This window comes from Podarcis filfolensis (assembly GCF_964270895.1).
Source record: "Podarcis filfolensis genome assembly, chromosome: 4".
Lineage (NCBI taxonomy): Eukaryota > Metazoa > Chordata > Lepidosauria > Squamata > Lacertidae > Podarcis > Podarcis filfolensis.
The window spans coordinates 9,740,380-9,767,744 of NC_139607.1; the positions used below are offsets into that span (position 1 = coordinate 9,740,380).

The 27,365-nt window shown below is 45.0% G+C and overlaps 1 protein-coding gene across 5 annotated transcripts in view; it reads right to left on the reverse strand.

Moving 5' to 3' along the window:
- The window catches only part of TBC1D4 (TBC1 domain family member 4), a 96,005-nt gene extending 69,597 nt beyond the window's left edge, over window positions 1–26,408 (reverse strand). For 2 of the 5 annotated variants that reach the window (XM_083610414.1, XM_083610413.1), the window contains exon 1: window positions 24,992–26,408. In XM_083610414.1, the coding sequence (XP_083466540.1) occupies window positions 24,992–25,441 (450 nt within the window). In that variant the 5' untranslated portion in view covers window positions 25,442–26,408. Of the gene's footprint in view, window positions 1–2,240; window positions 2,453–24,991 lie in introns of those variants that run through there. The other 3 variants (XM_083610415.1, XM_083610417.1, XM_083610416.1) reach the window with 3 other exon arrangements.
- Window positions 26,409–27,365: the final 957 nt, after the last annotated feature.

Here is a 27,365-nt window from a genome sequence, read left to right on the forward strand (position 1 = left end):
TCTAGCCTCCGTGGGGCAGCTGCTTGCCCTGCTGTCCCCCGAGTTTGTGGGGCTGGTGGGGGGGGAGAAGCAAGCTTGCTTCTCCCCCCCCCCCGCCAGCCTCCAGATCAGGTCGGGGAATAGCGGGGTGGCGGCGCTCCGCCTCCCCGCTATCCCCCAAGCTTTTGGGCTGCAGGCTGCTGCCCGCAAGCCTTGCGAGCCCGTGGGACCTCCCGCCGGGCTTACAAGGCTTGCGGATAGCTTCCTGAAGCCTGGAGAGCGAGAGGGGTCAGTGCGCACCGACCCCTCTCGCTCTGCAGGCTTCAGCGAAAGCCTGCATTCGCCCCATAGGACGCACACACATTTCCCCTTCATTTTTGGAGGGGAAAAAGTGCGTCCTATAGGGCGAAAAATACGGTATTTATGATAAATCATTCCAAGGCTGCAGAAAAAGAACCAGAGCTATGAAAACTTATTTTAGCTAAACGTTTTATTCTGTATCTGGTTACAAACTGAAATACAGCACAAGCTGCCATGGTAAAAAAAGCCAGAAAGCAAAGGATGTTGTATCCGAAGGAGAGTAAGGCAGAACACATTCTCAGAGCTGCTATTTCAAGGGTACTACTATAGGATGGAAACTACAAACAGAAAAAGTATTTAAACCATATGGGAAGTTTTCTAGTTCAGCTCTTAAGCAGCAAGATGACGGAAGCAATTAAGCTACCCAACATACAGGGGTGGCCAAATGATTCAGTAAACAAGGCCAGCTGCTCAAGTGCTTCTGCATGCAATGAGATGTCCAGAAATCAGCAGGTCAACATTTTCTCTGTACGGAACGAAACATCACCAAATAATTTCTGCACATCAAGCTGTTGTTGAAGTCACAGCCACAAATAACGGAAAGAATCCCGCTCCAACTCTGGCAGCTCAGCCTTACACATCTTGAATCAAAAGAAACTCCTAATGAGTTGAGCAGGACTTACTCGCAAGTATGCGTGCAGAGGACTGCATTTTCTTTTTCAGCAAATGAAGTTGACTACATCCTAAACAGAACCAAACACGCACATAAACCACTGAATTCTTAACCTGACTTGCAGGCGTTCCATGATTAATCACCATTTTATTTTATTTTGGCTTCAAATATATGGCAGAGAAGCTTTGCTGTAAAGTTGGACAGTGTATTTCCACCTTTTAAAAACAGATCCTGGATTGATTTTCCCCTCCCAAAATACACAGTCTATCCAGGGCTACAACACTGCCCATCGTATCCTGCCTGGATCCTTGAAATACAGAAGCCCTCTGTTCTTCACACTATTGTTTCTACATGCCAATCGTTGACTTAATTAGTACTGCCAAGAGAAAGTTAATTCTTAATCCCAATGGGCCCATTAAATCCCATTACATCACCATGACTTTCAGTTGTCCCTCAAAGCAAGGTTGATCCTACACAGTCTGCAAGCTATCACAGCTTTCCTCCCTGTTTTTGCACCACTGCGTATCCACTTGCTTTATCAGTTCAAGCCCTACGAGATGTGCCACTCCAAATTGTGGGGTATCATTCACCACTAGAAGTATCTTTAACATAACACCAATCTTGAAAGACCTACATTGGCTCCCAGTACGTTTCCAAGCACAATTCAAAGTGTTGGTGCTGACTTTGAAAGCCCTAAACGGCCTCGACCCAGGATACCTGAAGGAGCGTCTCCACCCCCATCGATCACAGGGACCCTGAGGTCCAGCTCTGAAGGAATTCTGGTGGTTCCCTCATTGCAATAAGTGAGATTGCAGGGAACCAGGCAGAGGGCCTTCTTGGTAGTGGCACCCGCCCTGTGGAATGCCTTCCCACTAGAGGTCAAAGAGAAAAACAACTACCAGACTTTTAGAAGACATCTGAAGGCAGCCCTGTTTAGGGAAGCCTTTAATGTTTAATTGTTGTTGTTTAGTCGTTTAGTCGTGACCCCATGGACCAGAGCACGCCAGGCACTCTTTTATATGCCTGTTGTCTTTGTCCATGGAGTTTTCTTGGCAGGGATATTGGAGTGGCTTGCCGGTTCCTGCTCCATAATGTTTAATAGACTATTGTATTTTAATATTTTGTTGGAAGCTGCCAAGAGTGGCTAGGGAAACCCAGCCAGATGGGTGGAGTATAAATAATAAATTATTTTGATTATTATTATTAAATCTATAAACAACCACCACCACCAAACTAGCTCAGAACAAAAGACTAAATTATAAGGACATATGTTCAAATGCTTACTCACTCAAGTTAAGGTTGGAAGAAATCCTATTTCTGAAACAGAAGGGCACCTACATGCAGAATGAAGGGTGTGGCTCTTAAAAAAAACCTTTTTATCGCAAACATTTTTGTTAACAAAACGAGTAACAATACACTTAGATATACATGAACAGCTACATCAGGCAATGTCATCAAAAGACGTGCATACTTTGTCCAAGAGCATTTCAGATTGTTCCATGTGTGGACATGCCTTCCACGTAGTCTCATGATATGGACATTTTTATTAGCATTCTGCTTTATTTTGCAACAGTATGGCTCTTTTCAAAAAGCTCAGAAGCAGCAGGCGTACGTAATTCGTACTCTAGTATGTAAGTCACTTGAGAAAGACCAGGTGGAAGAGTGTAATGGAAGCTGATTTATGTACAGAGATGTCATCAGAGCCACATAATTCAATCGCAGAGGGGAGTGCCATTTCAAACATTTTGCAAGGACTACCAGGAAGGAATCCCAATAGCAAAGATCTGGGTCAAGTGATCAGGGAAGCAGATAGTCCAACCAATGGATTTTACAAACACTGGGCCTAGACCAGGGTTTCCCAAACTTGGGTCTCCAGCTGTTGCTGGACTACAACTTCCATCATCCTTAGCTGGCAGGACCAGTGGTCAGGGGATCTTTGACCCTCCAGATGCTGAACTACAACTCCCAACAGGCCCAGCAAGCATGGCCAATGGCTAGGAATGTTAGAGTTTGTATTTCAGCAACATCTAGAGAGCCAAGTGTTGGTTCCCCACACCTGATCTACAGGGAGAGGGGGAATCTAGGCTGGCCACACGGAAAAGAGGGCAAGATGCAATTGTCGTGAGAAGTACCCTTGCTGAAATTCCCTCTTTTCCACACTGCCAAAGGTACGAGGGCGCCGTCGTCTTCTTTTAACCGGACACTATATATTAGGCTCCCTGCAGACATGGAGAAAATTGTGGTGTGGAAAGGGATAAAAGGTAAAGGTCAAGGGACCCCTGACCATTAGGTGCAATCATGACCAACTCTGGGATTGCGGCGCTCATCTCGCTTTATTGGCTGAGGGAGCTGGCGTACGGCTTCTGGGTCATGTGGCCAGCATGACTAAGCCGCTTCTGGCGAACCAGAGCAGCGCACGGAAATACCGTTTACCTTCCCACCAGAGCAGTACCTATTTATCTACTTGCACTTGACATGCTTCCGAACTGCTAGGTGGGAAGGAGCTTGGACCGAGCAACGGGAGCTCACCCCGTCGTGGGGATTTGAACCGCCGACCTTCTGACTGGCAAGTCCTAGGCTCTGTGGTTTAACCCACAGCACCACCTGCGTCCCCTTCATGGAAAGGGATACAGATACTTAAAAGGAACACACAAATGGAATAACTTCTAGTGCTGAGCTATGGACTCTGTTTTCAGCAAGCTAACTCATGCATGCCCATTTCTAATTAAAGCAAATAGGCTACTTGGAAGTATGCATTTCTGGCCTACTTTTTTTAAAGAACAAGTATTAGGGTGCTAGAGCTGGGGTGTAGAGTGTCATCTCATCATGTGGCTCTAAATAGGACTTTAAGCAGCAGCAGCAACTAAAGATAGCGACAGTTGCAGTATAAATATCATCAATGGAATTATTTTACCAGAGTCATCTTGCAGGCTGGGGCGAACTTGTTGATGTAAGAGTTGTTTTGGAAAAGAAAATTCAGGTCACTCCGACATTTACGCTTAGGGGGTGTAGCATTCACTTGATTCGCTGGTTAATCAATTAAGGCTTGGATCCAATGCACATTTACCTAGGAGTAAGCCCCCTTGGATTTCGGAATAAACACATTCGTAAGGCACTTGACAAAAATCCAATTGTCCTGATTATTTGAGTTGCTGATTACTATATAAATAAATCATTCTGCTTATATAAACTGAAGGTGGCAAGTATCATCTTAAAAACTGTTTCCTCTCTCCTTCCACACAAAAGGTTGGTCAGATGCAAAGGGAGAAATCATATGTGCACTTTTCATACCTGCTTGACAAACTGCACCTGCTCAAATTCTTGCTTCTACACCATTATTAAAGCTGCAGGAGCTTTTTCCTCCATTGCAACTGGTTATCCTCCACACAGAAGGAATGCTTTTTCTGATAATTCCTGTTATAGCAACGTGCAAATAAAAATAAAGATTCTTTTTCTTGCTGCAAAAATTCTGTTTTTACTTATATGTATTCAAACTGACCGATTAATGCACTAAAATTTGCACAATATAATCGTCTGTAGTCAGACCTGGGAATGAGCCCAATTAAATTCAATTGAGTTTACTTCCAAGTAGACACTCATAGGATTGTGCTGCACCTCTTCTGTAACAAGCTAGCAACCCTACTTATTTCCTAATATAAAAAGCTGTGTAGTGGAAAATATTTAACATGAGGGTTTGAGAAATCGTTCAGAAATTTGGAATAATTAAAAAGTTATTTTGATTATCAACGGTGTTTGTTTTTTGCCTCTGGCTCTCGAGCCGTGTGCCAGGGAAATCTGGGATTCCTCTGTGAGATCAATAGTGGCATGGGAGCATTGCTGAAAGGCATCTTGGCCACAGTTCCTGATCTCACTTTGCAACATAAAGCCCCAGGCGAGTGCTGAGAAACAGGCTTGGGCAATGCTCTCCATGAGCAAAGAGCACACCCTGAAAACATGGACCAGAATATTCTGAAATGTGCAGAGTCCTGGGGGCAGCACACAGAGGTTTTTCGTAAGATGAGACACTGTGGGAATGGCTCCCTGAAGGTAGAAAGCTAGAAAATGATGGACTACAGTGGTACCTCGGGTTAAGTACTTAGTTTGTTCCGGAGGTCCGTTCTTAACCTGAAACTGTTCTTAACCTGAAGCACCACGTTAGCTAATGGGGCCTCCTGCTGCTGCCGCGCAGCCAGAGCACGATTTCTGTTCTCACCCTGAAGCAAAGTTCTTAACCTGAAGCACTATTTCTGGGTTAGCGGAGTCTGTAACCTGAAGCGTATGTAATCTGAAGTGTATGTAACCTGAAGCACCACTGTACTCCAATGTTAAACACTAATTAAACTTGTTGTTGCTGCTGCTGTTGTTACAGTGGTACCTCAGTTTCTGAACAACTTGGAAGCTGAATGTTTCAGTTTTTGAATGCCAAAAACCTGGAAGTAAATGCTTCCGTTTTCAAACGCACCTCAGAAGTCGAACGGCTTCTGCCGCATGTACAGTCATACCTCATGTTACGTTTGCTTCATGTTACGTTCTTTCAGGTTACGTCCCGCGGCGACCCGGAAGTACCGGAAAGGGTTACTTCCGGGTTTTGCCGCATTCTCAGCTGCGCAAAATGACGTCACGCATATGCGCAGAAGCGGCAAATCGCAACCCGCGTGTGCGCAGACAAGCCGCTGCAAGTTGCACTCTTTTCATGTTGCGAACGGGCCTCCGGAACGGATCCCATTCGCAACCAGAGGTACCACTGTACATGTTTTTTCCCCCCAGTTTTCTGCAGACAGCCCTTTGCGCCTTGGTTTTCGAACATTTCGGAAGCCAAACGGTCTTCCAGAACAGATTACGTTCAAAAACCGAGGTACCACTGTATTGTTATTTATACTCCATCCATCCGGCTGGGTTTCCCCAGCCGCTCCGGGTGGCTTCCAGCAAAATACAAAAACATGATAAAACATCAAACATTAAAAACTTCCCAATACTTTGCAGGCTGTATGACAGAAGGGAAAATTAGACTGCAATCCTATGCACATTTACCTAGGAACAAGCTGACAGGGCTTACTTTGAGGACACAAGAATACACGATAATTTGCAAGACGAATCTGTACATTTTTACTGAAAAGCAAGTTGTCGCTTAAATCTTTGTTGTTAATGATATTTGATTAATAACTACCTTATTTTTCGCCCCATAGGGCGCACCGGCCCATAGGGCGCACCTAGTTTTTTGGGGGGGAATAAAGAATTCCCCCCCCAGGCGCAGGGCTGGGGCGGGGGAAGCCCGAGCTTTCCCCGACCCGAGCCCCCAGAACAGGCTGCTATCCGCAAGCCTAGGGAGCCAGGCAGCTCTCCGCAAGCCGTGGGAGAGCTGCGCGACTTCGCGCTGGGCTCCCACGGCTTGCAGAGAGCTGCCCGAAGCCCGGGGCACGCTCTGCTGCGGGCCCCAGGTTTCGGCATGCAGGCTGCTATCCGCAAGCCTAGGGAGCCCGGCAGGAACTCCCGCGGGCTCCCAAGGCTTGCGGATAGCTTCCTGAAGCCTGCATTCGCCCCATAGGACGCACACACATTTCCCCTTCATTTTTGGAGGGGGAAAAGTGCGTCCTATAGGGCGAAAAATATGGTAATTCATGCCACAGAAGTTGCAGATATTTGGAATAAATCTAGAAGGCATCTTATTTAAGGCAGGTGCAGTGTTCCCTAAATTTGGTTCCTCCTTTCTCCCCACAACTGCTGGCCAGCTTTAAAGTTATGCACTGGCATTTAGATTCAAGCTTGAAACGCACTAATATCAGTTTTATTGGAGCCACCATCACTTCTAGGCTTGGACTAACTCCTTTTGGAATTGTTTCTTCTGCGTCCAGAGCTGGTTTTGGAAGAAGAGTACATACGGCAATGACCGCAGTCCATGTGTATCCTGTATTTTGAGGATGTTTTCCCCAAACCAGCTTTGAGCTGAATTCAGGGGGGAAAGGAGCCAGCTATGATTTAAGCCAGTAATGTGTACATGGCTTAAGTGTCTGCACATGTGCAATATTTGAATCCTGCTGTTTAAAGTAAATTTGCAAACAAGTCTGCAAAGCAATGTTTACAAGAATCTCATTAAATAAAGGCTGTGCATTTCTGGTTTTTCTCTTGAGCACACAGTTTGGCATTTTTGAATATTTTTTATCTTCAGCATTACAGTCATAAGAGCCAACTCCTAGGCTTGAAGAACACTTAGCACAAGTAATAATAAATAATAAATAATAAATAATAAATAATAAATAATAAATAATAAATAATAAATAATAAATAATAAATAATAAATAATAAAATGGGCGGCTTCCAACAAAACACTAAAATACAATAATCTATCAAACATTAAAAGCTTCCCTAAACAGGGCTGCCTTCAGATGTCTTCTAAAAGTCAGATAGTTGTCTATTTCCTTGACATCTGATGGGAGGGCGTTCCACAGGGCGGATGCCACTACCGAGAAGGCCCTCTGCCTGGTTCTCTGTAACCTCACCTCTCACAGTGAGGGAACTGTCAGACGGCCCTCAGAGCTGGACGTCAGTGTCTGGGCTGGATGATAGGGGTGGAGATGCTCCTTCAGGTATACTGGGCTGAGGCCATTTAGGGCTTTAAAGGTCAGCACCAACACTTTGAAGTGTGCTCGGAAACGTACTGCGAGCCACTGTAGGTCTTTCAAGACCGGTGTTATATGGTCTCGGTGGCTGCTCCCAAAGGTAGCCCCACATAGAGCGCATTGCAGTAGTCCAAGTGAGAGATAACTAGAGCATGTACCACTCTAGCGAGACAGTCTGCGGGCAGGTAGGGTCTCAGCCTGCGTACTTTGATAATCAATAAAGGGATCATTCAAAGTATTTTTTTTTTAATGCAAGTCAGGGAAAAGGGACATGAGGATATCTGGAAAACAATGTCCCGCTTTTACCCAGGTGGGTTATCCCTGTGTTACTTAGAGCAGAAGTGACAACTTGCTACTGGCCAGAGGTTTTCTACGCTAGGGTTATTTATACAAGAATTTTAATCCTGCCCTTCTATCATGCAAATATTACTCAGGGAAGCTTACAATAGTTATGATCACAATTTCAAAGCAAAACAGCAACAGTAAGTAGAGACAAGCATAACATAAAAACAGTGGGTAAAAGGTAGATTATAAAACTACCCCCCAAAAAGCTTTCTCTAACTGGTGCTAGAGACACAAGTAGGACCACCTGCACCCTAATAATAATAATAATAATAATAATAATAATAATAATAATAACAACAACCCCATTCTAATAATACCCATACTAATAATGGGAAGACAACACAAGTTTTCATCTGTTTTAGTGTCTCTTAGGCAGATCTATGATTAAGATTTCCTGGACGTAGCCGGGATTCGGCCATCGCAAACAGTGTCTGGGGAGAATTTGCTGAAGTGTCCGGGAAAATCCGGACGCAGAGCAACCCATGTTGGAAGTGCAGATTTTTGGCAAATTTCCTTAAAAATAGCTCAAAAACTTACATTTTTAAAAGAGATTTTGCAATGAAATCCCAACAGCTTTGCCCAAAAAAGCTCAGCAACTTTTTTTGTCCAGATTTTCACTTTTTGAAATGTGGCAAACCTACTACCGTGGTTTCTCTTACTTTCCATGCTGTGCTGTTGGCAGTAAAGAGCTCTCTCTTCCCATGGTAAAGTGTGGACCAGAAATAGGCAAGCAAAATAGTAGAGGATCCCTTGGTGATGCTAACTGCTGGATTAATGGTCCAGTTGGGCAATAAGGTGGCCTCTGTTTTCCACAAATATAGGCTCCCTAACCAGTGCCCGTGGGGAAGCAATATCCACTACATAAAGTATTATTAATATTATTATTACTTATTAAGTTTTTTTACAGCCCAATAACCACAGGTTTCAGGGCCGTTTGCAACATAAAAATCACAATATAAAATCACAAAATACATAATAAAAACAAGAGTAACCCAATATCCCCCCCAAAAAAAACACACACCATGTTTTAAAAGGGCATTGGATTGGCCATGATGCTTTTTCAGGTCTCAAAAACAGCAAGGTTACACTTTGCCACGTGGGATGCATTCATCCCTGCCATTTCTGAGAGGAAAGAGTCTTTTACTGACCTTGCGGGAACTCCCGTGGCAAACAGCAACACACAGAGAACAGCTGCTGTTCCAAGGCTGCAATTGCGCCCATGCTTTAATTCAATCAAATTATATTTTTGGCATAGCAAAGTTGCAAAGGGGAAGGGGGAAAAACCACACCTCACCCTGCTTATTTTTACCTAGAATTTGGTACTACCAAAAGTGACATAATTGTCCTCTAGTCCAAAATTATCCTTTTGAAAAGCCCTTCCTGTCTGGTAATGCCAACTGTATTAAAAGAAATTACTCATGTGTGTGTGTGGAGTTTGGAGGGTGGAGTCCCAACTGCATGGGCTCCCAGATTACTGTCTGACAAACAGAGCGCTACATACCTACAAAATATAGAAAGTGGCGATTTCTGCTCCAAAGGCCTTCTGGTGGTTCCTTCACTGCAGAAAGTTAAGTTACAGGGAACTAAGGAGAGGGCCTTCTTGGTGGTGGCGCCTGCCCTGTAGAATGCCCTCCCATCAGATGTCAAGGAGATAAGTACAGTGGTACCTTGGTTCTCAAACTTAATCCGTGCCGGAAGTCCGTTCCAAAACCAAAGCGTTCCAAAACCAAGGCGCGCCTTCCCATAGAAAGTAATGCGAAATTGATCAATCCATTCCAGACTTTTAAAAACAACCCCTAAAGCAGCAATTTAACATGAAGACCATTGATACATAAAATGAAAACGATAAACAATGGACTGCAGTCACTCACTCAATCAATCAATCAATCAGTAGCTGAACTGCGTTCCACACAGTCACAGTGACAAAAACAAAAAAGAGCCACATAAACAAAAATGCAAAATACGTAAATAGCAAAGACAGACAGACCTCAGCATAATACTCAAATCGGCACCAGATTTGACTTCGAAAATTTTTGCAAACCGGAACACTTACTTCCAGGTTTGCAGTGTTTGGGTTCCAAGTTGTTTGGGTACCAAGGCGTTTGAGAACCAAGGTTCACAACCTTTAAACAACATCTGAAGGCAGCCCTGTATGGAAAGGTTTTAAATGTTTTATGTTTTATTATGCTTTTATGTTTGTTGGAAGCTGCCCAGAGTGGCTGAGGCAACCCAGACAGATGGGTGTGGTTTGAAAATAATAATAATAATAATAATAATAATAATAATAATAATAATAATACAGAATGAGTGGACTAACTGCAGTGGGCAGGACCTTTGAAAGGGGTCGAGGCTTGGTGGAAAGACTGCAAGGGCTAGTACAGGGGTCAGGAAACTTTTTCAGCAGGGGGCCGGTCCACCGTCCCTCAGACCTTGGGGGGGGCAGACTATATTTTGGGGGGGAAATGAACAAATTCTTATGCCCCAGAAACAACCCAGAGATGCATTTTAAATAAAAGGACACGTTCTACTCATGTAAAAACACGCTGATTCCCAGACCATCCGTGGGCCGGATTTTGAAGGCGATTGGGCCGGATCTGGCCCCCGGGCCTTAGGTTGCCTACCCATGAGCTAGTTCTATCCTATGAGCCACCCGTTTCCTTCCCCCACGCTAAACTCTACAGCCATGCAGTGTACCTGGACACAGAATCATAAGAGTTGGATTGGACCCAGAGGTTCAACCTCCTGCAATGCAGGAATATGCAGCTGTCCCTTGCAGGAATCGAACCTGCAACCTTGCTGTTATCTGCACCACGCTCTAACCAACTAAGCTATCCACACAGAGTGAAAACCTTCTTAGGATGGAGCCGGCCAACACTGCCCTGACAAGTGCAGTGGCACAAATGAACTTATTAAAATAACATGGACGGATTTGGTTTGGGTTGTGAGCGTCTCCTCATCGCATTTCTCAGAAAGTAGAGCTGCACTGTGGATTTCGGAAACCACGAAGAATAAAGCTCTCTTACAATCAGCTTGAAACTTATATTTCATATGACCAGAGAATTTGCGCCTGTCCATTGGAGGATATAGGAAGCCCTGAACACATATTTTTTAGATGTCCCTTTTACGATGAGGCACATAGAGAAACCATTGACCCCCTGCTGGTGAGGCTTACTGACCTCCCGGTAAAGCAAAAATTCGATCTTCTCCTGTTAGGCAAAGACCACAAGACGACTCGGATTGTCGCCAGATTCTGCGCACAGATCTGTAGGCGCAGACCATCCCCCAATTCAATCTAGTTTGTTAAGAAAATTCCCAGACCCGGATCCACGAGTGACTTTGGGTCATTTCTCTAAGGTAGTCTATTTTAAAGTTTTTGTGTGTTTATATGCCTATTGCACTTTTAAACTTAAAATATATTGTTGTATATTGTTTTAAATGTTTGTTTTGCTATTGGGATTTTGGTTCCATTTGTGTTTCTCAAGCTGGTTTCTGACCGTAATAAATTTCATGTTTCATACGGTGCTGTAAAATCTATCCTTGGCTGCGCTAGAAATAATATTGTGAAGGATAAAGATAAGATCACAACACTGCTGTAGACTGATTGCTATTTAATGACACCAAGGAGAATTTCTGAGCGATTTAGGACATTTTTCAAGGGCACATTTCAAGCTAACCGGACAAGAATTATTATTGGTGGTATTTTATCTCAAACACTGACATTAGGGATATCAGAAACTGGCTCTCATTGGCAGTCAAATTTGGGCAGCTGAATCATGTTGTCTTCAGCCCATGTAGCTAAATCAATTACAGCTAAATCAATTAAACTTTCCAAAGAAGTCCAATTTGTCTGCAACACTACGGAACTAGAAGAAAACTAGAGGAGGGTGTTTAAAAAGAGCCCCTTTAACAAACCCAAAGCACACAGAGTTCACTATTAACAGAACATCCATATTTACCACCTGCAAAAAACAATCCTGTTGTTGCATTGTTCTATTCCGCTGAATGGGAGTAATTTTAAATCTTACAAGTACAGTACGTTCTCAACTATGTCAACAAAAAGAAAGCCATCATCGCTGAGCTTTTGCTTCGTTACACCAGAGTCCATTTTGGAGGAATAAAAGGCTTTTCTTATCTAACTGGGATAATATTGACTTTACAGCAATCAAGTTTAACTTAACACTTCAGAAAAACGGGACACAGCATGTGATTCAATATGCCAGCTTAGAAGGTCCATATGGCTGGTGTTCTCGTGGAAATTCACTGTTATCATGTTAAATTAGCTTGAAAAACACTTAGCACAAGTACTTTGATAATCAATCAAGGGATGTTCAAAGTATTTTTTTCAATGCAAGTCAGGGAAAAGGGACATGAGAATATCTGGAAAGCAATGTCCCGCTTTTACCCAGGTGGGTTATCCCTGTGATACTTAGAGCAGAAGCGACAACTTGCTACTGGCCAGAGGTTTTCTACGCTAGGGTTATTTATACAAGAATTTTAATCCTGCCCTTCTATCATGCAAATATTACTCAGGGAACCTTACAATAGTTAAGATCACAATTTCAAAGCAAAACAGCAACAATAAGTAGAGAGAAACATAACATAAAAACAGTGGTAAAAGGTAATTTATAAAACTATCCCCCCAAAAGCTTTCTCTAACAGGTGCTAGAGACACAATTAGGACCACCCCCACTCTAATAATAATAAAAAAGGTAAAGGGACCCCTGACCATTAGGCCCAGTCGTGACCGACTCTGGGGTTGCGGCGCTCATCTCGCTTTATTGGCCGAGGGAGCCGGCGTACAGCTTCCGGGTCATGTGGCCAGCATGACTGAGCCACTTCTGGCGAACCAGAGCAGCGCACGGAAACGCCGTTCATCTTCCTACCTATTTATCTACTTGCACTGGCATGCTTTCAAACTGCTAGGTTGGCAGGAGCAGGGACTGAGCAACGGGAGCTCACCCCGTCGCGGGGATTTGGACCGCTGACCTTCTGATCGGCAAGTTCTAGGCTCTGTGGTTTAACCCACAGCGCCACCAGCGTCACATAAAATAATAATAATAATAATAATAACCTCATCCTAATAATACTACTAATAATAACAGGAAGACAACACAAGTTTTCATCTGTCTTAGTGCCTCTTAGGTAAATCTATGATTAAAATGTGTGGGTTGCTGGTTGCTTTTTTTGAAGAAAGTTACTGTTTTATAGCACCTGATTCTTCCTTTCTTTTCACCAACCCCCCCTGTCATTATTTTGCTGCGGCCTCCCTCTTCTCTCGCACCTTGAGCAGTCAAAAGGGACAGTGACTGGTCTGTAGAGCAGGGGCCCCAATGTGACCTTCCAGACCTGCTTGGACCAGAACTCCCATCACAGCCAGCCATCATGGCTAATGACCAGAGAGGGTGAGAACTGTAGCCCACCAACATCCGCGCAGCCTCCACTCGGCTCACACAAGGCAGTCATCAGCTTTGTCAGGTTGCACTTGTGTGGAAAATGCAGTTGTCTGCATCCAGCAAAACACCCAACACCCTGGGAGAAGGATGGTAATGGCGGACAAGTCCTTGTTCAAGGAAGTCGGTCTGTCCTCACTGGTCTTCTCCTCAAGGTCGCCTTGGACAGAGCTTAGCTTACAAATACAGTGGTACCTTGGGTCTCAAACACCTTGGTTCTCAAACACCGAAAACCCTAAAGTGTTCCGGTTTCCGAACGTTTTTCAGAAGCTGAACGTCCTATGCGGCTGTCGTTTCTTGTTTCAGAGGCACCTGCACCAATCAGAAGCTGCGCCTTGGTTTTCGAACATTTCGGAAGTCAGACGGACTTCCGGAACAGATTTAAGTTTGCCGCTTTTGTTTTTGCTATTTATTTTGCGTATTTGTTTTTGAGGCTTTTTCTGTTAATTTGTTTTTGTGACTGTGTGGAACCCAGCTCAGCTACTGAATGATTGATGGTGTGATTGCAGAAATGGATAAAAGCCCCCCATCCAAACAGTGACTATCATCAGTGCAGGTAAGAAAAAAATAATAATTTTAATTTCTATCATCTACAATACTGTCTTATTTATTTTACAGTACAGCACATTGATTATTGCTTTCATTTTATGGATCAATGGTCTCATTAGTAAAATTCATGTTAAATTACTGATTTAGGGATTCTTTTTAAAAGCCTGGAATGGATTAATCCATTTTGCATTACTTTCTATGGGAAAGCGCGCCTTGGTTTTGGAATGCTTTGGTTCTGGAATGGACTTCCGGAAGAGATTAAGTTTGAGAACCAAGGTACCACTGTAATGGCTTATGGCAAAGGTCCACTGCCCTATGACTCAAGTTATCCTTGTGGTGCAGCTTCGCTCATGCAAGTGAAGTCATTGCCCTAGAGTGACTTTCCAGGATGCACCTCTTCTCTCTGATTCCAACCACCTTCCTCTCCAACTATGAGTCATGCCAAGGCCCCCTTACGGGATGCGTCTATCAAGGGCTTGGATCTCCAACAATATCATTTGAGCTGGGAACTCGCCTGGAAAACAGGCAGACTCTGAGCTGGTAAGTGGAAGACTACAAAAAGGAAAAGGACCAGCGCTATGCAGGACAAGCGTGAATCAGGACGCTGTCAAATCTCCAACATCAAGCTAATTGCATTGCTATTGTGAACAAGTATTGCAGCACTGGACGTAAATTTAAAATTATATCCACACATGACGCACCCATTTTCAAGACGGCTGTTTCATTGACAAAGCAACAGTATAGTCCAGTCATATGGGAGAAGCGGGTCCTGCAACAAAATGTTACAGTATGCAGTGTTCCTGTTCAGGATTCCAGCCAGCCATGCCTTCTTTAGGGATCCTCCATTCTATTTTTCCTCCTCCTCGCAGTCAGCATTCCATGTCTGCTGTGGCATTTTCAGGCCTCACTGGGACGCTTTTTTGGGCGTAGAGGGAGATTCCACCTTAGGGTGTGTCCCCCCCCCCGATTTTTGATTTTGTTCCACTGTAAGTTTTGCTGTTTCCTAGGCTTCCTGGGACGGGGGTGGCACTGTGGCAAAACCACAGAGCCTAGGGTTTGCCAATCAGAAGGTTGGCGGTTCGAATCCCCGCAACAGGGTAAGCTCCCGTTGCTCAGTTACCAATGAGCCAGACAACCACGTGAAAAGCTTCACTGGCAGTTTTAATTATTTTTTAAAAAATAATTTCTACAAAACGGGCTCATTGACATGGTTGATGAGAGATTCAGCGGAAAGAAAAAACAAGTCAAAAAGCTAAGTACAATTTATTCGATTAACAAAAATATAATTTGGTGTGCAGCAGGTTTGGGGGGGGGAATTACCATATTTTTCGCTCTATAAGACGCACCAGACCACAAGACGCACCTAGTTTTTGCAGGAGGAAAACAAGAAAAAAAATATTCTGAATCCCAGAAGCCAGAACAGCAAGAGGGATCGCTGCTTTCGCTGTGCAGCGATCCCTCTTGCTGTTCTGGCTTCTGGGATAACTGCGCAGCCTGCATTCGCTCCATAAGACGTACACACATTTCCCCTTACTTTTTAGGAGGGAAAAAGTGAGTTGTAGAGCAAAAAATACGGGAATTGATGCTTCCTTAGCCATTGTGGTCAAGAGCTCCTGTTTGGGGGTACTTTCACTGAGTATTAGGTGCTTCAGATTTGTCCTTGCATTAACAGCAAGGATACGGGTGGCGCTGTGGTCTAAACCACTGAGCAGAACTAAACTTGGTTGTTAGGGACGCGGGTGGCACTGTGGGTTAAACCACAGAGCCTAGGGCTTGCCGATTAGAAGGTCAGCGGTTGAAATCCTTGCGACGGGGTGAGCTCCCGTTGCTCTGTCCCAGCTCCTGCCAACCTAGCAGTTCGAAGGCACACCAGTGCAAGTAGATAAATAGGGACTGCTCTGGCGGGAAGGTAAACGCCGTTTCCGTGTGCTGTTCTGGTTTCGCCAGAAGTGGCTTAGTCATGCTGGCCACGACCGGGAAAGCTGTCTGCAGACAAATGCCAACTCCCTTGGCCTATAGAGCGAGATGAGTGCATAACCTGAGTCGTCCGTGACTGGACTTAACTGTCAGGGGTACCTTTAAGCTTGCTGATACCACTTTCATGGGCTTAGATGGTGCTGTTTTGGGCTACAAAAAGATCTACACTCAGAGTTTGCTATTTTTATATAGAATTCCAGGATTACTAAAAAAAAATTAATGCATGCATATCAGGCAAATACAGTGTCCTTTAAAATCCTATGACGTTAGCAGCCAGCTATCTTTCTTTGCAGTATTAAGTAGGTTATGCTGACTCACCGACGCAAGGTGCCTAAAATATATGCTACGGTGCTGTCATCCAAGAGGAAGATGAAAAACTAGATAGAAGAAGCTACTGCACAGTTTCACAACTAAGATTCCTTGGGTTGTTTCTTTTCATATACTCCTGGGGAAACAGAGGCCAAGTGTTGAGGGCACTTTTGAACTCAGAACTTTCTAGACAGGCTACTTGCAAGATTGGCTGGTTATGTCCAGAATCCATAACATGTGATTGATTACTAAAAAAAGTTAGTTCGCAAAAATGAACTGCTTCCTTTCTGAGCGAGTCCCCAATTTTTCAGAGCCAATCTGTTTTTTTGTTTTTCTCAATTTATTTGTTTCATTTCAACAAACTATCCTATTTGTGATACACACTCTATACATTCAGATCCCCAAATCATCATCTTCAATAAATAATGCCCTACACACACATTGATAAACATCGGCAACCCTAAGGAAGGCGATTCTGCAATTCACATTCAATTAAGATATATTGCTAAATCTGCTTACCATATACTCTCAGCTTTGGACTCTAATACAGAAAATATAAGCCAGGAACCAGAAAAATACAGATTAGCTACTGCAGGCCCCATGGCCAAATCTGATTACCTGCTGGCTCCTCTGTTGCAATTTCAGAAACAAGAGGGGCATGTGGTAGTAATGGGATCCCTTATAAATGGAGCTTTGGACGGCCAGAGCCCAAACACATTTCTCTCCCTCAGTGCAGATCAGGAACGAAATAAAAATAATCTTTAGAAAACTGTTCTATAATATTTAAATTTTAGATTATAGCTTGCCATTTGAATTTTTTTTATGCTTGTTATGGTAGCATCCTACAATGGCTTGTAATAGAACTTCTAATTTTTATTCCAGCTTCCTCCTACAGTATTCCAGGAATCATCTTATAGGAAAGTTGTATAAAATGGCTACCCAGTAGCCATTTTTCCCCCCACGATGTCCAAAAAAAGTAAAATTTTCATTACAAGGAGTAAAAAAACCATAAATTTCATTCTTTGTTGAGAAAGAGCATGTCTTTGCAATAATTTTCAACATAAAAACTTTTGGTTACATCATGCCCACACGCTGTAAATTCAGGTTTTCTAAACCTAGTTTTTCCACCAAAAAAACTAGGCTACAACTGCTTTTATAAAAAAAAATTAGGCATCTATAAGATCTTTTGAGTGCTGGTGTATTTTTTTCTGAAATCATCATCATTTTATTGAGCTCTGTGTAAAATTTCAAAGAGTTCTGATCATTGGTTATGGAGGAAAAAATAAAATGTACACAAGTGAATCTTGTACCGAGGGTCTCAAGAGGGACAGACAACGCAGATTTAACGAAACTTTGAAGTGCTATAAAATTAAAACCGTTTGAGATAGAGGGGGGAGATTTAAGGGGGTTTCTTTCAACCATAAGGGAAGAGTGTACACCAAATTTCATCAACATCCAAGATGGAGGGTGACCTGACCTCGTTGAAATGACGTGGAGTGACCCACTAAATACTTAATGCACAACTCTTCTGAGAATTATCTGCCCCTGTTTCCACCCTGAGCCACAGTGCCATGCACAGGCGATCCGTCAGCCTCTTCATAGCCCACTGCAGAAAAGGAGGATGCTGCAACTCTAAATGAGGAAAATGCAACTCTACCCAAATATTTTTGTTTGAAAAGACAAGGAGATACCCTGGGCCAGAACTATCTATTTTGTCCCCTTAATGCTGATTTTTCAGAAGGAAGAGGATTACTAGTACAACTACCAAAACAAAATCAGATTTAATGTTCACCCTTAAAGAAAGAAAAAGTGAACTACAGTGGTAGCTCTGGATGCGAATGGGATCCGTTCCAGAGTCCCATTCGCATCCAGAAGCGAACACAACCCGCGTCCGCGTGTCGCGATTCGCCGCTTCTGCGCATGACGTCATTTTGACCGTCTGCGCATGCGCAAGCGGCAAAACCCGGAAGTAACATGCTCCGTTACTTCCGGGTCGCCGCAGCGCACAACCAGAAAATACTTATCCCAAAGCTACTTCAATCCAAGTTATGACTGTACAAGATCACACGTCTCTTTATTGTGAAGTCTTACAGAAAAAAATTAACTCGCTCTCTTTACAGTCCTCTTCAGTCAGAAAAATAAAAAATAGAAATTACAGTTTTGTGAGTGCTTTTTAATGTGTGGTTAAAAGGAGTAACTCTTTACACTTACAAATTATAACCTCTATAAGGAAAGCTATTCTGAAGCCATAAATTAAACCAAGCATTGCCAAGCTAAAATTACGCTCACTTTGAAGTTTCCCGCTTGCTAATATAAAGACTTTTCAGGCCCCACAAATAGACTCGTGGAAACTGCAGCGCTGAAATTTATTAGGGAACGACCCTCAGCTTTGCTATCACATATAATCCAAAACAGTCCAGTTGCTTGAGAAATCTCAAAAACAGGGCAATTGTTCTTCTCTAAGTGAAGGATAGGATATATCGTGCAAAATGTAACCCAAAATTGTTAAGGCACCTCCATAACATCCAGAACGCCTCAATCTGAGTGTATGTACAATTTAGGAACACACAGAGGAGGGGAATCTGGCCCTCCAGATGTTATTGGACTACAATTCCCATCATCCTTCATGCTGGCTGGGACTGATGGGAATTGGAGTCCAATGACTACTTGCTACATCTTCCCCATCCCTGAACTACTGCGGGGATCCACATTTTTGGGATGCCCTTTGCGCTGAGACAAAATCTATGGTTGCCATCAGCCAGCCCTGTCTCAGCTCTCGATCGCCTGGCATCATGCTGAGCTTTCAAATCACTCAGAAGCAGCAACATTTCTTGCTGTTTTCCAAATAATCTCAGACTCTGGTGAGCGGAGAGATAACTACCCTCACCGGCATCTTTCAAGGCTCAAGACGTGCATTTGAGGACCCTTTGGTGCCAAAATGAGACATGGGCCGAGAACAGAGTGGATAAAAATCAATGATTTATTTTTTAAAAATGGATTTTTTTGATTTAAATTGGATTTTTAAAATAAGATGATTTTGGAGGGGAAATCCTTCTAAAGGTAGTTTTCTATTTAAGTCACATTATAACCCATCAGGAAAGAAGGGTTTGTTTTAAGTTTTTCATGTGTGCTAAAACTCAGTCTAAGTTTTTTTTAAAAAAATTTGTTTAACCACATCAGTTAACAAACATGGATACATATGCTATGTTATTGTTTTAGTTAAAAAAAATTGTTTAAATGATTATTTTTCTCCTTCCAGTAAACTACAGCAGAAAAGTGGTCCAAATATAAACAGTTAACTTAGTAAACCTCACAATAATTTCATAATTATCGATCTATGCATTTCTAGTAGTATAACCAAATCAGGAATTTTTGATAGAACTGTAAAAGCTACTCTGAAAATTTATTATTCCAAAAACGAAACTTTCATCTGGTTGTAAATATTAAGATTATAGCAGCAAGAATGAGTCTTTTGGTAAAAAAAAGATTTAAACCAAGTCATACCGACTAGTGATTTAAACCAAGTCTTACTGACTAGTGATTTAAATCATGGTTTTAAACAATTCGATTTAAATCAAATCCACCCTGGCAGGGAACGAGGCATTTCTGCACCTACCCATCAAAATGTGGGCTGCAAAAATCACTTCACAATAAAGTAGCGTTCCAGCACAGAGCGACACTCGTGGACTCAAATATTGAGAACCAGGAAGTCCATTGCTACTTTGGGCTTTGATTTGGAAGTGACGTTTCCAGTAGCTACCCGGAACTATATCCAGAAAAGCAAAGTTCATCTGCTTTTACACACACACACACACACACACACACACACACACACACACACACACAATGTCTGTATTGCTAGTTAATTCTGAACAACTACCGAAAGTTGTTGCTCCCATTCCTCCAATGACATGCCTGAAACAAGAGGTCAAAACTCGTACCCAGTACATCCTAATAAAGAAGCATTCAGAACACAGTTCCCTCCCAGGCTCCTGGTAGAGTTCCAGGAAACTGATGTGATGCGCAGTCCGGCAGATCTCAGTCCTACAGAAAGCCTTTCTGCCATCAAGCTGATTTATTCCAGCAGAACCTTGCAGAAATCTCTTAGCCTCCATCACAAGTGCTCAGGCTGAAGTTTTCTAAATGTGCTTTTGACTCTCAGGTCATGCAGCAGGGAAACACAAGTTGCTCATAATGTTTTGTTCTTTCGGAACAATGCTGCATTTTTTGTCATTTAGGGGTAGCTACGCGGGGAAATGAGCCGGAACACAGCAAAGCCTAGGGCACATCTATGAAGCACTTTGTTCCTTTAACATATCAGGCAACTTCTATGCATATATTTCTGAAAACGTTTTCAGAAATCTCCTAACGTCCTGGAATATTTAGCTGACTTTTCTGAAAATTTGTTTCACAATGGCACTTTGGGTTGATGTTTTTGTATGTTGCTACGTTAAATGTTGAAAACCTTCCTTAATTTTAAGGCAGCCAGGGCAGTGTTAGAAACTGCGATAGAAAAGCTATTTGCCACAAGGCTCCTGGGTTGTGAGTGCCAAAACAAAGTGTATAGTTGCACACATATATTCAGCAACACTTTATACTTTTTGAAAAGCATGAACTAAAATGCGCTACTCTGCAGATCAGCTGATTTGTGCAGCAGCGCAGCACCGAAAGACATGCAAATCAGCTGATTCATGAGGCAGCGCAGCAGAAAAAAAATACACATGGCAACCATAATGTATATTTGGGCCACAGGAAGACACTATATAATGCCTGAAAATAGAAGGGGCAGTTTTAAAGTAATAGCTTCTGCAGCCAAACATTTATCATCACTTTTGCGCGCGCACACACATGCATCTTCTCTTACTACACCAGTACAGTGAATAATTCTACTAAGAACTGTTTTGGTGACTGATCACAAACTATGCACTAAGATCTCCCAGGTTAACTTACTATTTAAAAAGCCAACTTTTGACAGACCTGCCCGTAGCTACAATGAGTTACCTATTTATAGTCCAGTCCTGCATCTTAATGGGTCAGGCAGGTGGCATTAATGTTTGCTTGACACAAAACGTCCTTCACAGGAGAAATGTGCAGATGTGATGCTGCATGCTGGGCGAGTTAATATTCTGCACAAGGACATTTAATTCAGACTTCCTGGAAGTCACAATGAAGAAAGAGGAGCTTCGGCTTAAGTAGTTCTGTGATGGAATAAATCCAAATGAATGAGCTAACTCACAGTAAATCCTCAGTCACAGTGATCTCTTTAAACCATTTCTGGTGAAGCTGAACCTGTAGAATGCACTTGCTTTAGCACAAGCTTGAGACTCATTTCCCAGATCTGTGAAGCAGAGACCCCATGCATGAAAAGTGCAGACTTTTAGATAAACCTCCTATCCATTGTGCATCTAAAAGGTAAAGGTACCCCTGCCCGTATGGGCCAGTCTTGACAGACTCTAGGGTTGTGCGCTCATCTCACTCTATAGGCCGGGAGCCAGCGCTGTCCGGAGACACTTCCAGGTCACGTGGCCAGCATGACAAGCTGCATCTGGCGAGCCAGCGCAGCACACGGAACGCCGTTTACCTTCCCGCTGGTAAGCGGTCCCTATTTATCTACTTGCACCCGGGGGTGCTTTCGAACTGCTAGGTTGGCAGGCGCTGGGAGCGCACCCCGCCACGGGGATTCGAACCGCCGACCTTTCGATCGGCAAGTCCTAGGCGCTGAGGCTTTAACCCACAGCGCCACCCGCGTCCCATTGTGCATCTACTATATGGCTAAAGCGAGAAGCTCTATAAGAGGCGTATATAACTTCAAAACTAACGTGGGGCTTGGTCCTCAGCTTTCCATCCCATAGTTTAGCACAGTGATAAAGATTGTGTTACCTGTGTTCTCTTGAGCATTCCACACAGGAGTGGCCAACCAGCTGTGCAGAAAGACTTTTCAAACAAGTTGGCTTTCAATCCTTGTGAAGCAAACCAAAGCACCCAGCCATTCTTAGAAAACCGATGCTTTTTTTTAAAAAAAAATCCTGCTTCCTTTGCACTATTTCCCTTTAAGCTTTGTCTGAAGCGGGTTGTTTTGGCATTTCAACTATTTAGCTGAGTAAGGGTAATTGTGGGTCACAGTGAATCAGAACCGGAAAAAAGTTCGAAATTCATCGCATTTTAATTACATTGTGCCTCAAACAACTCAGCTTATTATAACAGCACTTATCTTAGAATCAGAGCCTTTAACTTGCTGAAAGGTGTTAAACTTGAGATAGATTTGTGCTCCAAGATATTCTGCAGAAAACTCATGCTAGTTTAACCGAAATAGAGCATCTATACCAAGAGAACTTGCCATTTCATTCCATGTTTCTGTCCCTGCCTGCCCTAAATAGAACAGATTGCAGGCAGCTGCGATTGCAAAACTGCTGCAGGCCACATGAACTGAGAGGCATTAATAAAAGCTTGTAAAGATCTCCAGAACTTTATAGAGCCAACCAAGTTTTCTAGGCAACAGATGTGACCTCAAAAGCAGCCCTGGTAAAAATCACCAGAGACAAGCTTTTAGTGGCTACTGGGTATCTGATACCCCAGACCCACACTTCTCTCAAGAAGCTCAGAGTATCTTACACCTGGTTCCCAGATAATCTCGTATATACGGTGAGGCCAGAGCAAGCCAAGACCAGGTGCTGAGCTTCAGCCTTCAGGGTATTCCAGATAAGGTGCAGCTGGCGTTTTATTATGGCATAGAAGCAACCCGGACAGATTGCACATCACTAGGATAGTACATACTGGCAAGCAGCAGCACTATGAGCCAGCAACACAAATGTTGCTGTTCTTTGTCGTTGTCCTGTAACTGCAAGTGCCAAGCCAAGAAACTGCCCACCTGGTTGCACCTTGAAGCAACCGCCATAGCTGAAGATTTGGGCATGATGGGGTTTTTTCTATTAAAAATGAGGAAAATGCATGTCCAAGATACAAGGTCATAAAGAGAGTCCCGGAAGATCAAACCATCTACAGTAGACCCACATCCTGTTGTCACAATGGGCAACTGGATCCCTGTGATAAACAGGGGAGACCTCATGGTCTCCAAACCATGGACCTATCTCCTCCATTGCATCTGAATGCATTTGTCTTAAGAATTAGCATACTCCTGCATAGCAAACACAACTTGGTATCTCACATCTCCTGTGTGTGTTTCCTTCCTCCTCTCCAGTCACCTGAAGCAGCGGTTACGGAGGTTTCATTACTCAAAAGGAACATCTGAGCTAGATTTGGGTCCTGATTTCAAAGATACTAATTCTCCGTATCTATGCATAGTTGTTTTTTTAATCCCCTTAGCTGGAGTTGTCTAAAGCTAATGTAATGAGAGAGTGGTGGGATGTAACATGGGGAGATCTCTAGGGAAAGGTAACTGAAAATACCCAACAATATTTGGGTAGCAGAAGGAATGAACCAAGATTAAGTACAGCAAGGCCAGAATGTGTCCTATTGGGGTAGAAAGATTTGGAAGGGAAGGTTTAGTGGAAAAGATGGATACTCCTGCTATTAGCATTTAAGAGACAGTTACCCAGCATTAAGTACTGAGGCTCTTACATATACATTTATTCCCAGGGCTGGGGATTTTCTTCTAAGTAAACATGCATTGTGCAATACTCAGAAAATCAAATCATATTATTTCCCCCTTACAGCTGCTGCTGCTGCTGCTATTGCTGCACCAGAATTTGTTTTTTATTTAGGTGCAATGAAAGCACAGGTGTGTTTTGCATTCAGATGGCGTATTTTTAGGGTTTAATTAGAAACACATCAGGACCTGCATATAGTTTACTGCTCCACCCGCTACTGCCCTATTTTGACTCTCAGCTCCCACTACAGGATTCAGAGAACAGCCTGGTTAGAGTCTCCTTCGTGAATGCAGTCACAGGACTTGTGGGACTCATTCTGTACAGGAGACAGAACTCAAGGGAAGTACAGGCTGCCGTTCTCACACTGCTTTTTCCAGAATTCCACTGCCATCCCCAGCACCACACTCATGTAAGTGAAAGATGTCACCTAGCTAGACGTTAACAGGAATATACACCTCTGCAAATCTGGAAACCCACGATGCTTCACCAGAAAGTTACTTTCCCTTCTGCATGTAACCATAGGGCAGAACAGACTCTGCAAAGAATCACCTTGGACACAACGCTACTCTCCTGGAATATTAGCTAGGTAAAAAGGTGTGCAGACCTAGCTGTCCATCACAGCCTTTGAGTATTACATTTGCAGCCCAATTCTAAGCAAGTTTCCTCCGAAGTGACGCTTTCTCTCAAGTTACCGTGCACCTTGCCGTAGCCTTCAGATCATTTTCACCAGAACGCCAGTCTGCTTTAGGAGACTAGACGAAAGCACATTCTCTCAATCTGTGAATTCATTCCACTTTGGGGTGATCCGGGTGTTTCCCCCACATGTCAGAAGACTGGCGCAAGAACCCTTGGAGCTGGGTTCAAATCCCACTTTGAGTTACAGACCATTGCGGCAGCCCTAGCCTGGCCGGGGGCCACAAAGGACCATTGCAAGGATACAAATGCGGTTTGTTTGCACACCCGGACTGGCAACACGCCCCCCCCCCCCGCGTGGCCTTCCTTCGGGGGAGGGCGGAGGAGGAGGAGGAAGAGGCGCGCGCGACATTGCAGAGGCGGGCCGAGGAAGCCGCTGCGCCGCATGGCGCGGGCCGCTTCTTCATCCCTTGCGCGCCCGCGGCCAAAGCGCGGAAGAGGCGCAGCCCATCGCTCGACCCCGGCCCTCCCTGTCCCCGTCCCTGGACTTGCCTGGCTGGGGTCGGTGGCCTTGAAGACGTGGCAAGCCATCGGGGACTCGGGGTCGTCGGGCTGCGCCTTGATCAGGTAGGCGAAGTAGGTGAGGTCGTGGCTGTTGTGGATGAAGCGCGCGATGTGCTGCGCCTTGTGCTCGAAGATGAAGACGGCCGGGTTGGCGGCGCTGCTGGCCGAGGGGATGCAGCGCAGGTTGGGCGAGCCCAGCAGCAGCAGCACCTCGCGGGCGGGCACCGCGCTGGGCTCCTGCTTCTGGCTGCGCCGACGGATCTCCGCCACCAGCCAGGGCAGCATGGGCAGCGTGGTGCGCCGGTCCAGGCACGACCAGCCCACGTACCACAGCCTGAAGCGCTTCTCTCCCGACGGCGCCTTGCCGACGCCTTGCAGCGGGTCGGCGGAGGGCTCCAGGGGGTGAGCGAACGCCCCGTCCGAGCTCGCCTTCTCCATCAGGCCAGCAGGAGCGCCCGCCAAAGGCGTCCTCGGTTTCCCTTGCGGCGTCCGAAGAAGGAGCGCAGCCTTGCGCGGCCCTCGGAAAGCAGGTCACCTGCAGCTCAGCGCGGCTCCCGGGCGAGGAAACGTGCCGCAAGGGGACATCTCATGCCCTGCCGCAAGCAGCGAGGCAGCACGTCGGTGGCGGCGGACTCTTCGCGCATGGATCCCGATGCCGCGATCCCTCGGAGGTGCTGCAGGGCTCCGGGGCGCGACGCTCTCCCAGCACCCGCCGCGCTCCTGCGGGTCTCGCCTGGAGCTGCGCGACGGCCGTCCCCGTCCGCGCCCGCCTCCTGCGCCCGCCCACCCCGGCGGGCAGCGCCAGTGAGGCGGCCGCCAGGGCTGCCTCCTCCCGCCTCCTCGGAGCGAGGGGTGGCGCACGGAAAGGCGACGCGCCTGGGAGGCGGGCTGGACGGCTTGGCCCGCCCTCCCCTGCAGTTGGCCCGCAAAGGAGGCTCGCCGCGTCGTGTCCCGACGGCCAAAACAAAACGAGACGCGCCTCCCTCGCTCCCGGAGGCTCCCCTTCCCCGCCTCGACGCGGCTGCAGAAGCCGATCCGGGCTCCAGCCAGCCTAGGCGAAGCGACCGTCCTCTCGCCGTCTGCGCATCCTCCGCGCCCGGCGCGCATGTGTGCGCGTCGGGCCGCACATGCCCAGCAGCGGAAGGGGAGCAAGGAGCGGGGTCGGCGGCTTCATGCGCGCACCCTGCGCGGTCCGCGGGCTGCCGCAGGGCGGATCTAGCGGCAAGATCCGGCAGAGGCGTCGCAAGCGCGATCCTGAGCGAATTAACTTGGAAATTTAAGCGCGGGCTTCAGTGGCGTCTTTTGCGCGCGGGTTGCGCGCCTGCCTTCTTGCTTGGTAGTCGCCGCCGTCGAACCAGCGCAACTTACGCGTCAAGGCTCTAACTTACTCTTACTTAGGCTGGGGGGGGGCAGAGGGAGAGGAAACAAAGGGGGGGAGGAGCTGATGGACTGAGGGATTTATTGTGACATAAGCCACAATAACGCCACAAGGGGCATAATTCCCAGCCCTGTCGTAATGCAATGAGCGTTGCTGGATATTACTCCCTGAGGTGCTACGAGGTGAAAGAAAAACACCCAAGATTCAATATTAAAAATAAATGAAGCTATGATCTGTAGTTCGGGGCGTTCCCTGCATGTGAAGACAGGCTCCAATGGATTGAGCAGATGAGACCATTAGCGAGTCCAAAGGTGGAAAAGATGATTTCTGCTCCTGCTGTAGAGGGAAGTGAGTGGCAGGTGGGGCGTGTCAACCTGGGAAGGTTGCCCATCTAGGAGAAGAAAAACCCTGACCCTAAACCTCCGCTGCCTTGCCAAATTTTTCCACAAGAGATTAAAGAGTAAACCCTACACCCATCCCTGAGATGGTTGGGTGGGGGTATTGTACGCGCCTTTCGGCAACTCCTGCTCTGCTTTCCTCTGGACGGGGGTCCAGGACCTCCAGAAACAAAGCCCAGGCTTGGGCCCTGTGGAGGTGCTGCTAAGAAAGAATGATGACCTGGTATTCTGTTGTTTTTTTATGAAATATTTATTAAAATTTTTCACATTCAATACAAAAAAGTCAAAAAAGAAAAAAGAAAGAAAAAATTAAAAACACATGAAATTTACAATTCCATATTTTCAGTACCATCTTTCCCTGACTTCCCCACACCACCCCTTCTTGTATTCCAATTCAAATTGTTAGTTCAACAAGTTCCTATCCCCAATTTTTAACCTTTTTATATTTAATTCATTTTTTAAAAAAACCAATTTTGACTTATAGACATCAATATTTGTACCTTTTTCTAAAGTCGACCCAAATTCCCTTCCACGAATTTCCCAATTTTCATATTAATAACCAAACAAAAAATAAAACAGATTATAA